The sequence below is a fragment of the Caretta caretta genome, chromosome 1, assembly GCF_965140235.1.
Source record: "Caretta caretta isolate rCarCar2 chromosome 1, rCarCar1.hap1, whole genome shotgun sequence".
NCBI classification, from domain to species: Eukaryota; Metazoa; Chordata; order Testudines; family Cheloniidae; genus Caretta; species Caretta caretta.
The window spans coordinates 263,598,784-263,615,632 of NC_134206.1; the positions used below are offsets into that span (position 1 = coordinate 263,598,784).

At 46.6% G+C, this 16,849-nt stretch overlaps 1 protein-coding gene across 2 annotated transcripts in view; it reads right to left on the reverse strand.

Moving 5' to 3' along the window:
* The window catches only part of NFAM1 (NFAT activating protein with ITAM motif 1), a 29,886-nt gene extending 16,965 nt beyond the window's left edge, over positions 1-12,921 (reverse strand). Inside the window, exons 1-3 of one of the 2 annotated variants that reach the window (XM_075124233.1) lie at positions 12,695-12,921; positions 5,556-5,909; positions 4,630-4,742 (exon numbers count right to left, since the gene is read on the reverse strand). In XM_075124233.1, the coding sequence (XP_074980334.1) occupies positions 4,630-4,742; positions 5,556-5,909; positions 12,695-12,761 (534 nt within the window). In that variant the 5' untranslated portion in view covers positions 12,762-12,921. Of the gene's footprint in view, positions 1-4,629; positions 4,743-5,555; positions 5,910-8,399; positions 8,617-12,694 lie in introns of those variants that run through there. The other variant, XM_075124234.1, reaches the window with a different exon arrangement.
* Between the last annotated feature and the right edge of the window lie 3,928 nt (positions 12,922-16,849).

A 16,849-nucleotide genomic window follows, 5' to 3' on the forward strand; every position in this document is an offset into this window, starting at 1 on the left:
AGGCAATGGGGCATGGCATGGCTGGGGCAGCCCTGTTCTACCCAATGCTAGGGCATTATTTAGAAACCGGCAGTTGCCAGCCGCACAGTGGCCTGCCCGGCCCTGTGCTGCCAGCATGCCCCTTCCCTCAGGGGTGGGCCTATGCCACACCACACAGAGCCCCCCCCGCCCTACACTCCCCAACTCCCTATGGCCAGAGGCCCCCCAGATCCACTATGCCCAGCACCCCCCCAGACCCACCCACAAATGCACAGCGCCCTGCACAACACCACCCCTACCCACAGCCCCACCACAACTGCCCAACACCCCCCACTACCCCCCCCCCAGTGCCCCAACACACACAGATCCTCCTCACCCCTTCACAGCCCAGCACCCCCCCCCCCAGGCTCCCCACAGACCCACTCCCCCAAGCTCTGCCTCCTGGCTGCACTTACCGGCCTTGCTGGGAGGCGACTGTGTCTGCCAGGCTGAGCCGGCAGCGCAGCCAGGGCCAGTCCCAGGGCCAGGAATCGCTCCAGCCCCTCGGGAATGGCATGATCAGTCAGGCCAGGGCCTGCCCCGGCCTGGCTCCCTCAAGACGCACTTGCCTGGAGGGGCCCAGCCAAGCTGCTCACACTGTCTCTCCCCCTACACCTGGCTGAGACTGGCCAGGCTTCTGCATCAGTCCCAGTTGGCTCAGCTCCACGGAGACAGGTGGGGCCCCGCAGATGGTGGGAAGCTGAGACTGGCCACAGCCAGAGGTGCACTGGGGTCCAGCCAGCGGGCTGAGAGGAGCAGGGGGTGCAGCCAGGGAGTGGAGAGGAGGTCTTGGCCAGCCGGCAGGCAGGCCAAGAGGAGCAAGTGGTGGGCGGGGGGAGCCAGCAGGGTCTTGGGGCGCAGTGCAAGCAGAGCAGGCCGGGGCCCCTTCTCAGTATGGGCCCGGCTCCATGGAGCCACTAGAGCCATTGTAAACCCGACACTGGTTATGTGAAGGAGTAAATAACACTTTCTCCACACCACTCATGATTGTATAGATCTCTGTCTTATTCCCCCTTTAGTTTTCTCTTTTCCAAGCTGAAAAGTCCCAGTCTTTTTAATCTCGTCTCAGATGGAAGCTGTTCCATACCCCTAATTGTTTTTGTTGACCTTCTCTGTACCTTTTCCATTTCTAATACATCTTTTTTAAGATGGGGCAACCAGAACTATATGCAGTTCAGGGTGTCAGTGTACCATGGATTTATATAAGGGCATTATGATATTTGCTGTCTTATTATCTATCCCATTCCTAATGATTCCTAACATTGTTAGCTTTTTTGACTCCGGCTGCACATTGAGTGGGTGTTTTCAGAGAACTATCCACAATGACTCCAAGATCTCTTTCTGAGTGGTAACAGCTAATTTAGACCCCATCATTTTGTATGTATAATTTGGATTATGCTTTCCAATATGCATTACTTTTGCATTTATGAACATTGAATTGCAGCTTCCAATTTGTTGCCCAGTCACCCAGTTTAGTGAGATCCCTTTGTAGCTTTTTGCTGTCTGCTTTGGATTTAACCATCTTGAGTAATTTTGTATCATCTGCAAATTTTGCCACCCCACCATTTACGCTTTTTCCCGATCATTTATAAATATGTTGAACAGCACTGGTCTCCATACCGATCCTTGGGAGATACTGCTAGTTACCTCTCTCCATTCTGAAAACCAACCATTTATTCCTACCCTTTGTTTCCCATCTTTTAACCAGTTACTGATCCAGCAGAGAACCTTTCCTCTTAGCCCATGACTGCTTATTTAAGAGCCTTTGGTGAGGGACCTTGTCAAAGGCTTTCTGAAAGTCCAAGTACACTACACCCACTGCATCGTTTTTGTCCACCCCCTCAAAGAATTATAATATATTGGTGAGGCATGATTTCCCTTTACAATAGCCATGCTGACTCATCCCCAACAGATCATGTTCATCTATGTGTCTGACAATTCTGTTCTTTACTATTGATTCAACCAGTTTGCCTCGTACTGAAATTAGACTTACTGGCCTGCAATTGCCAGGATCACCTCTGGAGATTTAAAAATTGGCATCACATTAGCTATCCTCCATATTAGCTACTGGTACAGAAGCTGATTTAAGTGATAGGTTACATACCACATTAGTAGTTCAGCAATTTCTTGAGTTCCTTGGGTGAATATCAGAGAAGGGCATGCCTAGTAGTTAATGTAGGGCAGGAGGGCTAGGTCCCCACACCAACCAGGGTTCAGAGCCAGAAGGTGAAGAGCCAAAGGTCATATACCAGGAATCAGAGGTGCCAGCTTCCAAGTTTCCCCGTGGGTGCTCAACCCCCACTACACTCCTGGTCCTGCCCCATCTCCACCCCTTTCCCCAAATCCCACCCCCACCCCGCCTCTTCCTGCCCTGTTCCGCCTCAGGCCCTGCCCCCACTCCACCCCCTCCCCTAAGCCCTCACCCCACCCCGCTTCTTCCCGCCCCCACTCTGTCCCTTCCCTGCCTCTTCCTGCCCAGTTCCACCCCATCCCCATCTCTATCCCTCCCCCTTCCTCTCAGTGCTTCCTGCACACCACAGAACAGCTGATCTGCGGCAGGCTGGAGGTGCTGGGAGGGAGGGGGAGGAGTTGATCGGCGGGGCTGCTGGCAGCAGGAGGCACTGGGGGGTGGGGGAGAGTGAGGAAGGGGAGCTTGGCTGCCGGTGGGTGCTAAGCACCTGCTAATTTTTTTCCGTGGGTGCTCCAGGGCTGGAGCACTCACGGAATTGATGCCTATGCCAGGAATCATGCTGTGTCAGGAAACCAGAAGGTCAGGACCAGGAGACAAGTGCAGGTAGTACAGGGAGAGGGAATCCAAAGCAGGGTGGAGACCAGTTGTACCAGCCAAGTTCCTGTTCCTCCTTCTGGCTTAAGTAGGGAGAGTAGGCCAATCAGGAGGCCCAGCGTTCCAACAATTGGGGCTCAGAGTGGAGCCTCCTAGATGAGCTGGGCTTCAAGGAAAGCCAGGTCTAGCTGATCCCAGCAAGCTGATAAATGGCGGGAAAGAGAGTGATGACCTCCCTGTAGACCTGGGGTTAGGACCTGGATCATGACACTATAGTTATAAATGCCACAGAAAAGTCCATAAGGAAATTAATAATTCATCTGCAGAGCAGTGTTTGAGTAGCAGCAATAAGGCCTAGGGCCACACCTTGAACAATGCAGAGAAACCAAAATATTGAATAGTTGCTCATTAAGTAAGTACTGTCCATCCTGTGCTGAGATGAGGCAGAGGTCCAATGGAAAAAATAGCATGTAATCATGTAACTAAAGACTCTATCATAAGGCATACACATAAGTGGCCCAATTCAAGGATGCATAGGCAAACTTAATTCTGGCATTTCCTAAGTTTTAATTGCTTGACTTTGCAACATTAATAATGTTTTTACTGCAGGTTTTTGTACATAACATCCCAGGTTTTTAAAAAAAGCAAAGTGGAAAACCAGAAATTTCGTCATGTGGAATCATATTGATACCCACACGGTTTGTCAGAAGAACTGGAAGTAGTAAGTCCACAGCACAGATCTTTGCCACTTGAGCTAGCAGCATCACTGAATGCAGTAGTAGATTGCCATCCCCTATTTAGACCAGCCACCAGAGGTGGATGAGACACACACTTTGCCTGTGGGTTACAGAGATTTGCGGCAGCAGAGGAATGTTGAGATTCAGGAATTCTAGGTTCCGTTCTAGGTTCTGGAGAGTGGTGCGCTCCAATGAGCACAGACTCTTATGCCCCTGCTCCCCCTAGACCTGACCCCTTCTGCCCCATCCCCAGTTGTCTGTTCCTGTCCCAGCCCTGACTCTTCCTCCTCCTGGCTCCATATCCCAGTTTCCTCCTGTCCCCACCTCTTCATCCTAGTCCCAGTCTTCTCCTTGGAGTTCCAGTCTTCCCTGACCTTAACTGCCAGTCCCAGTCTCCTTCCTTGGGCTTCTCATCTCAGTCTCCCTTCATTTTCTTTGCCCCAGTCTCCTTGCCCAACTAGTTCCTGTATCCCACCTCCCCCACACACCCCGCAATGTCCCTCACCCCTTTTCCCTGGCTTCTTGTCCAGCCAATCCCAATATCCACCCAAGGCTCCTTGTCCATTCTTTTTCCTCCACTGCACACCTTCCCCAGGGGTCTAGCTCTTGCCCTTCTGCATTCCAGATTGGCTGCTTCTCCACCACACTGCCTGGGCACCAGCAGTGAGGGAGCATTGGGAGCATAGGAGAGAGAGTTTTTGAGCTCTGAATTCCTGTGCCTGGTGCTGTGAGAAGCGATTGCAGGGGAAGTCCTGCTCAGCCTGGCAGCCCTGGGCTTCAGCATGCTCAGTTGCTCTTTGGGGATAGTGCACACACAGTCTGGTTGACACAAGTCACTTTTAACATGAGCAAAACTATATATGTACCCTTCATCTTGTTCTCTGATATGGCTGAACCATTTTTGCTGAAACTTAAAAAAAACCAACAGTCTGAGGTGGACTCTCAGCATGGAAAATTTCAGTCCAAACAGTTAAAGTTTGGTAAAGTTATTAACTACTAAAAACAGGGTCTTATAATGGGAAGTGTCAAGAAACCTTAGCTACAGGCATCACTACCAGATGCGCCTGTAATACTTATCTTAGGACTTGCCTTTCTCTTCCACAGCAGCAGAGCTGTTTCAGTGATGCTCAGTATGGTGAGGATAGTGGTAAGAGCGATGAGAAATTTCCACGTGCTGGGGGAGGGCTCTCTGTACCCTGTGTCTGTGAGGAGGAAGGCAAATGATTCATGGCATGAGTGGTGGTGAGAACCCACTATTCATTTTTACCCCCAAGTTTTCCATTCAACAGCTGTCAGAGGGCTAAAACTCACAAGCAGCTCTGAAGAACATATCTTTTAATACATGTTTTCTTTTAAATCACATCCTGGATGAATGTGAAAGGTCCCAAAAACAAAGACTGATAGTGATGGACAGAATCAGGTACAGGTAGGTCCTTGCAAGTTTTCCCAACCCCTCCAACTTTGCCACTGACACCTCACCTTCTCTGTGGGAGAAGTAGACTGGGGAAGACACGGATGGTACGGTGGAGCACAGGAAACAGGGACATGTGACAGACGTAGATAAGCGGGGGGTGGCAAAGCCATGAAAGGGTCTTGAAAGTGAGGGCTAAAAGAATGACTTTGATAATGGTGTAAGACAGGGAGCAAGTGGAGAGATCCAAAGAGGAGGTTATGTGGTCAGAACAGCAGGCAAAGAAGATGATATCTGCAGTTGCATTTTGTATGGATTAGAGTAAGGTGGCACTCTATGTTGGCAACACTTTGTAGTGTAAACCAGGCCTTAGCCTCTTTGTGCCTCCATTTCCTCGTCTGTAAGATGGGGATAATGCTATTTACCTCCTTTGTAAAACACTTTGACAACTGTGGATGAAAAGTGCTACCCAAGTGCTAGGTATTACGAGTTTCTACCTTGTTGATGTAAAGAAAAAAAGGGCAAAAAACTCCAGCAAGATTTTGCCTTTCAAACCTCTTCTTCTAATCTCTCATTGGCTAGGTGAGGCGCAGTCGGAGCTTACCTCTAAAAAGGATGAATACCCCTTTTCCTGTTATCGTTAGGCTTGTCCACTTGGCCTCGCAGTAGTAGGTGCCAGTAGCAGAGGGGTTTCCTGGTGGCCCAATTGTATGTGGGTAATCCTTCTCTGTTGTCTGGTTCGTCCGTCCAGGAGGGATTGCTTCAGATACTAAAGAATTTTTGATTGTGGCGGTCTTGCCTTGTGAGTTCACCCAGTAATAATGGATCGTGAAGGTGGTGTATTCCTTCATGTAGGGGTAGCTGACCAGGCAGTTCACAGATACTTCTTCATTGGCAAAAGCAACCTGGATCAGGGGGGTTTGTTTTACAGAGACCTTCTGTCCTGCAACCTGCCGTCCTAGACAATAGGAGATAATCATTAGCATTTGATGTAACAACATCCCCAAACACACACTCGTGCTCTTTCTCTTTCTCTCTCTCTTTCACACACACACACACACACACACACTTAGATGCATTATCACGGGGGTTGCACCCAGCTTTGCTGCATCCAGGATTGACTACTGTCAGAGACAGGATGACACTGGACTACATAGACCACTGGTATGTTTTGGCAAGGCAACTCCTGTGTGGTCTAGAGTCCATTAGATAAATATTGTGTGGTTTTAGATACACTTGCAATCCCAGGCTTCCCCTTTTTCTTTGTGAGTTCTTCTCTAAAACTCGAGCATGCTGAAAGTGGGAAGAAGGAAGGAAGTGGACTGATTACTCAGTATGTGAGAATATGTTATGGCTGACAAAAGTGGAAATTAACTCTGGTTTGATGTTTTGTATAATGCATCCTCTAAAATCCCATGCCTCTGGGTCAGTGTGCAAATGTGTGTGTCAGTGTGCAAATGTGTATTTGGGCACAAGGGGGTGTGAGAGCGAGGAAGGAAATGGCACATACTGTGCATGCCAGTATTAAGACCATGAAAAACATTAAGAGGATGCAGCTTCATCACTCAGAACTTTTGCCACTCTAAACAGCAAAGCAAAGGGTGAGTCAGCACATAAGACACAGGAACTATTAGCAGAACTGTGAAGACCTGAAGTAGCCATGCGTGATAGTATCTCTTTAAGAGAGAGGGGAAATAGTTCCCATGATTGTTGTCAAGCAATTGGAAGGATATCTGCTGCTGCAGTTCACCAAGTGGTGCTCCATAGGAAGTTACAACAGAGGCTGCAGAAGCAAAGGGGAGATGCTGTCTCTAGACTTGTTCCCTTTTTTGTTTAGCATAAAGAAAAAAAAAAGCTAAAGGGGAACACCATATAGTGTGAAAATGCCAACAGACAGCCCATTTCACAGGGTATATGCCCCCGTCCCTTTGACATCATGATTCAAGTTCTAAACACTAGACAACCTTTGATCTCTTTATGTTAGCACCTGCAATTCCCATCTCAAAGCATTTGACATAATAATGAATAGAGAACAATAGGAGCGGAGGAGTGTCAAAAGCATTTTAAAAGTTATCAAAAAATCATCAGTACAGCTCTAGCCAACTGCTTTTTCTTTCCATTTGCCAGTGGAGCTAATTTCCTGTCACTGTTCCCATGATAAGTAAGGGGGCAGGAGAGACCTTAGTCACCGCTGTACTTAGACTCTGTGGATAGATTAACTTGAAACTGGGCCCTCAAGATTCAGGGCAGCTGCTGCCCTTTCCTCTACAGACAACCTGCATCATCTTCCAAACTGTATCTGACCTTTACTGGCCTAGAAAGAGATGAGGCGCTGTGAATCCTGTACCTCAGTGCTCTTCCCTCATTAGGACAGTGAGTCAGAACCTTATGGACAAGTCTCTCTATGCAATAGGAATTTTGATTCTTTCAGTGATACATGAATTGAAGGATAGAGATCTAAAGAGAAAGGTGGAGTGGTCATCTTTCCTGGTTGTGAGAGGATTCTCTGACATCTTGCATTCTACAAACAGGGTTGCTGTAGGACCCTAAAAGAGTCCCATAATGTATTCTGAGCTTGGTGTGACAGCATCATGTTATGACACCATATTGTGACACAAACATCACAATTCTCTAACCATCACATTTCAGAAGTGACAACCCAAAATGAAAGGAGCTAAATACAAACCGCTAAGAAGAGTTTGGGGGGTGGGGTGATGGAGGGAGAACATGATTGTGGTCTACAAACAACTTCAAGGTAAAGCATGCCAATGAAAGAAAGGCCTCTGCAGATGACATAAGAAGTAGCAATGGGCTGAAGTTAAGGGAAAGTTTAGGTTACTGCACTGGGAACCGTTTGTAACCATAAAAGCAACTGAGCTGTGGGATACTCCCAAGGGAAATGCTCAGGGTATTGTCACGGCAGAGTCAGGAGCAGGTTAGATACTATGTGAGAAAGAGGGATGTAATGAGGGATCATCCAAAATGCAGAAGTGGTATGGGAGGACCAGTGATCTGAGTGGCCTCTTCTGGCCCTACTCTCGAGTCTAGGACATGATCGTTCATCCTCCTCTTCAGTTCACCCTGTATAACAATGCCAAGGTTTACATGAACCTGGCTCTCACACAAGCCATTGCAAAGTGCCACTGTCACGATGCAGGGCCGATACCTACCCTCCTGTTAATCCCTGGAGCCCTTAGCTTGAGAAGAACTTGCCACAGAGGACCTGAACCATTTAATGTAGGTTACACAGCACTACTTCCATAGTCCCCCTCCCTTCCGGGTTTTCTTTATGAGTTCTTAAAAGAAAGAATGTTTAAAAGACAGAAATAGCAGGAATGTGCAAGTTACTAGTGGGGGCTCTCTGGAAATTAACAAGACACCAGCTGAAAAAATGCCATAATGTAACCAAATTAGAACATAAACAAAAGGAACAAAAAGAACTTTTTACCTCCACGCTGAAGGAGCCAGAGAAGAAGGAAGATGGCATTTAGACTGGAGACCATGATAGGGTCAAAGGCTGTAAGAAAACAACCAGATCTGACGCACCAACAGACGAGAGATGTTTTTGGTCAGGTATCTCCACAACTAAGATGTCGTTTCTCCTGTCCCTTTTGCAAGGGAAGAGGTGGGGAGGCAGCAGGATGGGAAACACAATGCAACAGGCAGACGGTTCCTGGTAGTCACGGCTCCCTTCTGCTTTTCCGCTGGACTCCTCCCTGCCTCTGTGGTTGGTGTAAACTGCTATGCTGGTGTTACTTCAGTCAATTGATGGCCACGCTATATATAGCCCTCGCTAGGATTGTGTGTTGGCTGGAGTGGGTGATGGGGAAGCAGAGTGTACTTTGCATGCTGGCTGGGGCACTGGCAATAGATAGGAAGGCAGATGTGGCTGTAGATGTACTATGTAGTGTTTTTATGGGTACTTTTATTGATTTTGATGGGTTGCATTAGTGAGATTTGCTCTTAAGCACCCTTTATTTTAGCAACATACTGTGCCCAACCCTGCACAGGTGCAAAAAAGGAAGGAGTCTCCCTCCCAACTTGAGCACCCATACAGGGAGCAGTATCACTCACTGCACTTCCCCGAGTACAAAGATTTCTCCTGGGTAACACTTAGAGCCCTTGACAGATGTGGAGAGGGGAAAAGCAATGACCCAACATGCTCTTCAAGGCTGGTACAGCAGCTGCACTCCTCCAGAGGAGATTTGGTTCAGATTAGCCAGAATGAAGGCCCCTTTCCCCCCACCCCACGAGCTGAAAGGAGCTGCACTGGGCTGGTCTCAGCTGAAAATCACTCTTTAGAGGTCTTACAGCTGAGCAGCAAGGACAATCAAGAGTGGTAACAAGGCACTTGGGGCCCATTTGGTATTTCTAATATGCAGGCCTGGATTGGACAGCACCAGCCCTGTGCAGATGTGGGGTCAGAGTGACACTTGACAGCATCTGTCCAGCCTGAAGTGAGTCCTGAGATTGTTGGTTGGGGTGGGAGTGACACCTCCTCATGGAAGAACTTTGGTGCCCCAGCTGAATAGCAGTGGCTTTCTGTTATCTTTATCCTCGTGGTACCCGCATACCTTTGTGTATTCCAGCGTTGATGTGTTTCTGGAGGACAGTGCATGCTGCTTCTGTCTATCATGTGTTTTAACTCTCATCAGCATTTATGGATTTCAGGAATTCAGAGTGATGAGTAAATTAAGTAGAGTGGGTTTGTGGGGTGGCTAGGTCAACATCCTTTCACACACATACACCCGTCTACAAACAAGTTCTTTGCCACCCTAAATATGCAGTCCTAGAAATATCACTATATGGAATTTTGAAATATATATATTTATATCTTCCATTTCAAAAGAGCTTGCACATGAGAATTATCTGGGGGATTTAGAGGCACTTCGGGCAGGAAATAAATTCCGTGCTGCAATTTGCTATGGTACAGCTTTCTGAAAACAAATGGCTTTGAAATGACTACCAGCGGCTAATAACTGCAAGGTAACAGTCTATTCCTTTGAGCACCAGAGGAGCCTGGACCTTTGAATGTTATTCTCAAGTTCAATTTGCTTCTGGAATTTTGAACTGGGCTGTAGCCCTGGAGGTTTAAACGGGGTGGGGGTGGGGGTGGGGGCAGTATGGGACTCTTGTGCTTTTGTATCAGGCCAGTGGTGGGTGTGAGGTTATTCAGTCTGGTTCCCCCTAAAACTCCTGTGGAGCCCACTTAGGAAGGTTCTGCTAACAGAAGATTGTACCCAGACAGCACAATCCAAAACTGCCAAGTGCTGGGTAACGTTGCTACCATCAATAATACGTGAAGCTCTGTAGGTAAGATACTCTTCAGAGCGTGAGCTGGCCATCTGTAGCGTGATTAGAAAGCAACCACTCTTCCCCCAGCCCCTATGGTACAGCATTACACAGATTGGCCAGGTACATTATGGGTTTGTTTTTCGTCTGAAGCATCAGGTATAGGCCACTTCCTGAGACACAACCCAGGACTGGCCCAATGGTCCAGACTGATGTGGTGCTGTTTCTGTGCATAGCTTGAATGGATCCAGGATTGTTGGAATGACAGGGGCCTGCTGTCCGCACAGTAAAAAATCATTAGCAGAAAAGCTTGTTGTATTGCAGATCAGGGACAACACCTACTCTATGCAAGATCTGAGCCCCTTAGAACTGCCTGTTCCTAGCTGAATCTGATGTACATGCACCAGCAAGTACATACACACCTTTCCAGGTGAAGTCTTTTATTCAAGTGATCAGTCGAATGCTAGCAAAACAGCTCTGCAGAGACCACAACAAAGTCTCTTTATTGCAGTCACATTTAACGCCACAACGAACAGAAGCAACTATTGGTGTAGAGAGGAGAGAGAACAGCTTAACAAGCTTGACTGCAGATTCTGGCTGATAACATTTCAGAGGGCTTTCCAAAACAGCTACAGCCTAGCTTTACTGTAATTTCACAAACCAGCTAGATTCCCCATTCCTCTAAACCCGGGCCCGAGACCATGCCCGCATCTCAGTGCATTCAGATTATTTTAAGCAATAAAGTCTAGTGTAGAAAAGGTCTAAAGCTTCCCTGTGGTGGCAGCCGTGGTGGACGTGACAGTACAGACATGGTCCAGGCCACTGCTGGCATTTTTACCACCACGTTATCTAGATCGGCTCTGGGCAGGGTGAGATGGCACAGTAAAAACACCAGTATCCTGTCTACACTAGCATGACCACCAGCAACAATGGCAAATGCCAAGACAAAAAGGGGTAGACACCGCCTGCGAAAGGGAGGATACAGTTCTGTAATCTCCTTAGCTAGCAAAATGAGCCTCTCAGAAATTTCCCATGCTGGTTCCTTCTGTCTTGATCCACTGAAAAGGCTCCTGGCATGTGAATCATCATCATGTAGCCTCAGGGCTTCCTTCTCACCACCCTTGCTACAATCCCTCACTCTCACATCATTCCCCCCTGGAGCTTCCCTCAGGAATCCTCCTGGTGTAACCTGTATGTGCCAAATGAAGAACTGAGCATTACTTCTCTCACTTCACAGGCAGACATCTTCCAGGGACGGTTCTGTCGGCATTAGCCCCAGAGTCCACAAGGATTATGGGAAATGTGGAAGGTTGGTGAGCTTTGTTATATTGATGCAGGAGGAAGGCAGCTTGACACTACCTACGTAGCCCTAGACTGATCTACAGGAAACAAGTATACAGAGCATTAGTGTGAGGCTGAATATTGTCCATATGTTTAATGTTTTTGTTCTTACCCTTCTGTTTGCGTGCCCCAATTAGCTACTCTTCACTTTAAAAAAAATGAAGTTTGACATCTCATTCCTCCCTGATCTGGAACATCACCAGTTGGCACAGAGTGTGATTAAACCTTATGCTTCAGGGCATTAACTGTTCTGCAGCGAGATCAGGAAGGAAAGGTTTCCCCTCCTGTGTCGGAAAGCATTGTGTAAATTAGCCAGCTGTATTATGGATTTTTCCTCCCCCTTCCTCTGAAGCATTAGGTAGAGCCTTTGCTGGATGCTGGACTAGATGAGCAGTGATCAGTTCTAGGGAGACAATTTAGGAATTTCCATGTAAAAATTACATTGTCCACAATGTAGTCAAATGTGGGGCGCTTGATCAGCTTACGGTCAGTTGTGACCGTAAGGAAGTGATGGAAACCTCATGGCATGGGATGTTTAAAACAGAACTGGATACAGCACTGCTCTTATTATCATAATCATTTACCCTAAGGCCCCAAATCAGATAGGGACCCCATTTTTCAGAGCCCTGTATAAACACATGTACACACAATCCCTGCCCCAAAGAGGTTACAGTGTTATTTGGAACAAGACGCAGTGAGTTACAAACAGTAGGAGGGAAAGGAGGAAATGAACCAGAGAGAACAATCTTGCATGGCAGAGGCCAGACAAGCCTTTTTGCATCTCTCTGAGTGGTGCACATTGAACCACCAGGTGGTGCCCTATTACAGAACGTCTACTTTTTCCTTTGTGTGTGTGTTAGTTTTGGGGATGGAGGTAGCTGTATAAATCTATTGCCTTCCCCCCTCCTATCTTAGTCACCTCTGCAAAAACATGGTTCATTTAGTCAGTGGTCCCTTTTCCTTAAGCCTCAATATGGTTATATGAGCAAAATATGAAATTACACTCTATGGCATTACAGAAAGTGAGGCCTAGCCAGGGCACTTCAGGGGGATGACATTACACACACACACTATCCTTAGTTTGTTTATCAAACAGCAAAGATTCCTCACCCAGCCCACCTTCAGACCTGTGAAAAAACCTACAGTTGCCCTTCTCCTTCCTGATGTTATAATGCATCTTCAGGGAATTATTCTTTGCGAGGATAATTCTGCCTCTGGTCTTCTTGTTTTGCTAATGTCGGGGCTAAGGGAGGGGGTGGATGATATGAGATCACACACACACACATCCCTTTCCAAGGCTATTCAGCCATCTTTCTCTGCAAAGAACAAACAGTAGAGTTACAGTCAAACACTATGTGGTATTGTACTTACAGCCCGGCTCCTGGAGACAAGTGATTACATGAGCAGCTCAGTTTTCATTTACGAAAAAAGGATGTTTTTAGCTCTCACAGTTGCAGGAAGAGGATTATAAATGTGATCCAAGCACTTGCACATTAAAGGCTCAGAAACTAGAAGTAAGAATGCACATTGTCTTAAAAATCATGAGAGAGTTTTTTGTTTTGTTTTTTAATTCATGATTTTTTTTTAAACGTTTTGGGTTGGAAATACTGTAAACAGCGAGAGAAAAACTGAAAGTCTTATGAAGACCGCACTAAAACCAGAGAAACTCCATTTAACCTGCATGCAGCACACGCATTGTAGAGAAAGAGGAGCAGAAATGCCAATTAGTATCTGGTATTTATTGTGCTGAGAGTCTTCTCTGTGTAGGTTCTCTGGTGTTTTATGAGACCTCCCTCTGCAAACAAAATAGGATTTCCTATAGGTTTTTAAATTTTGCCTCTTTGGTTCTTGTAATATTATAAACAATTTATATCCTATGTAGTAAATAGAATTGAATTTTTTTTCACCTCAGGACAGATTAACATTAAGCTTCTACTTTCATACACATAAAAGCATTTTCTATTAATACAATAAAAAGCTTTGTACCTTGCACAGTATCTGGATTTCATGCAAGGTAAAATGCCAAACTCACACAGGTCAGTGGGAGAGAAAAACTTTTGTAAAGTATAGGCTATGCTGATTTCCCTCTCCCTTCCTCTCCTCCCCTATCTCCCATCATCTTGCTTTGGCAGAATTATATAACCCAGGATGTAAGATGTGACATCTGTATTTTGTCTTCTACAGTCAAAGTTCTATTGGAATTGAACAGCTCTTCCACTTACCAGCACCAGAGCTAGAACCCCAGAGAAAAAGAGCACAACTAGAATACGCTTAAGGCAAAAAATAATGCTAAAGAACTGTAATCAGCAATTTAAAGAACAAAAATGTTTACTTATCAAGCTGTAGATGTTACTGCAATGGTTCACACATTAGACAAAATATGGGAAATAGAAGAGGAAAAGCACTTCTCTCACTCATTCTAGGTCAGGTCTTTGCTAGAAATTTTTGCCAGGATAGCAGCGTTGGTTAGGGGTATGATTTTTTATGACATTTTTATACTGACAAAGCTTTTTAGTGTAGATGAGTCCCTAGTCACAAATTCCCCTGATTGATATCAAGGCATGGCAGGCAAGGGAAAATAGAAGATCTGCTTTACTGATATGTTTACTTGATGAAGGAATTGATGGTAAAAGCTGATTAAACCTTCCCTATTACTCCCAAAGCCCAACCCCATATTCTGGGATTAAGAAACTATACCAGAGTTACCCAATAGCACTGGGCGAACAATCTATTTCCTTAACTGATTAACTGAGGCCTAGTCTTCGCTAAATAGTTACTTGGATTGTACTTAACTCAATTTAGTGTTCTCACATTACTGGCTGAGAGGCCAGTGGGGTGATACTGGGCAGGAGGAGAGGACACACCACTGTGAGCTGGATTTTTAAAGGTAATGGGGTGCCTAGATATACAGATAAACACCGAGTGGGATTTTCAAAAGCACCTAGACACCAAATTCCCACTGAAGCCCACGGGGCACCTATCTACATCTTTAGGTTACTATTACCTTTGAGAATCTGGCCCTGAGTCAATGGCTGTATGGTCTCCTGGTGGAAGAAGTGTGTGTGGCTGAGCAGTGCTTTTTTGGGGGGAAGACAGTGGGGCGGGGGGCTGAGAGGTTGATCCTGCAGAGGGCAGACACAGAGTTGCATGTATAAATACAAGTTGTCAAAAAGAGCCAGAGGTTCCAATTCTACATTAATGACAGTCCAGCTGTGTGGACACTCTGTACCTCATCTACGCAAGAAAGTTGAACTGGTTTAACAAATCACGTTTTCAACCAATTTAGTTAAACTGCTGCAAAGCACTGTGTAAACACACTTATTTTGGTTTAGCTTAAACTGATTCCTAATTGATTTAAACTAAATGGAACTAAGTCGTCCCCCCTGCTCCCGATTTTTGCTTAACTAAATCGGTATAAAACAACAACACCTTAAATTAAAATGGTGCAAATTTCTCATCTAGAAGAGCCCTAAATCACTTATCTCTGGGTAATCTCATCTGCAAAACACAAATTCAACTCCCTACTGACAACTCACTAACATAGTTTTGTGTTCCACACCTGTCTCCTTTTGTCCAAACTAAAATCTCAGCCTGTCTCCCTGACATCTCCTCATGGATGTCTTGCCATCAACTCAACTTCAACATGGCTAAAAAAGAGCTCCTAATCTTCCCCCTAAGAACCCCCCCGCCCCAGCCACTACCTCCTTTCTCAATCATTGTGGACAATACCACCATCCTGCCTGTCACTACGTTTGCCAACCCTCCAAGATTGTCCTGGAGTCTCCAGGAATTAACCTTCAATGAAAGATTAATCTTTATGTCATGTGATGAAAGCTCCAGGAATACCTCCAACCAAAACTGGCAACTCAACCTTTCACTCAGGCCCGTAACTTGGCCATCATTGACTCAGAGCTCTCTCTGGGCCCTCACAGCTGGGCTATGTGTCTAAATGAGTATTTCTCAAATGCGGCCACTGTGGCCACATGCAGCCACCAGAGGCTTTTCTTGCGGCCACAACAGCCTCCTAGGCTGTGATTGGAAGGGGTGGGAAGGGCAAAGTAGTGCCTCCTCCTCCCCGGTGCTCCTGGATGCCCTGCCTTGGTGTTGGTTGCTGGGGCCACCATCAGGGGTTGGGCCCTGCCCCCCTCTGGAGTCACCTAGGGCACAGTGCTGGAGGAGCAGGCAGCCGGTGAGTTCCCCCACCTTCCCAGGGACGGTAGGGCTCAGGCTCTGGGCTTCAGCTCAGGGCAGCAGGCTCTGGCTGCAGGCTCCATCCTCTAGCACCATCCTCCAGCTGCAGGACATTGGGCTCTGGCCTCAGGCTCCAACCCTTGCTGACTCCTCTGATCCCCACCAAGAACTAACCTGCTGAGGCCAGTCATCTCCTTTTATCTGGGCCAACAGAGGCCTGATTGACCAGGTCTCTGTGGTTTCCAAAATGGCCACTCCAAAGAGTCCTTTCTAGGCAAGTTTGGAAGACCCATCTTCACTGGTCTTTTCCTCTCAGCTCACTGCTTCTTGGGGCAGAGAACAGTAAGTCCAGGGGGCTCCCATTACGGAGCCACAAAGATCAAATGCACCCTATCACAAACACTTATGACTGTGGCTACAGAGAATGGCAATGGGAGTAAACCTTTCAAAATATTTTCATTTGTACAATTCTCTCATAACAGGAAAGACAGATGATACAGGAGAATGTATAATTCACATATAGAGTGCCCATCTCAGGAAGCAAGAGACAAGGGCTGGGAATGGAAGCCAGGTTTTCCAGAAGGCAGTGCAGAGCACTAACCACTAGGCAAGCAGATCTGGCTAGCAAAGGGGATTTTGGCTTTTAGTATCTTCTGGTGTCTAAGAGTAAAAAGGTATCAGAATACAGTGAACAAATACGTCTGAGCTTACCCAATCAAACAAGTCTTTTGGTTTTAAATGGCTGCTATTGTTAGATATAAAATCCAATAGTATTTGAAACAGCAAATAAGTGTTGTAGTGGGTGAGGCAGAGTGCTTTTTCACACAGAGAAATAGCCTCACCAAGAAAGGGTGCATGGAGGGATTGTTGTTCCTTACCAGGATTCAAGCCCCTGCCACAATATTTTAATGCATATGTAAGGGGACTGTTGCCCCCTTACTAACATTCAGTGGGGCGTTTTAGTTGCTAGCTCCCAGTACTAAAAAGGGGGAAGGGTCGATGGGGAATCAGGACCCTGAGACTGACAACCCCCAGGAACAATGGGGGAGGCCAATGCTCCAGGTCAGCCTGAAT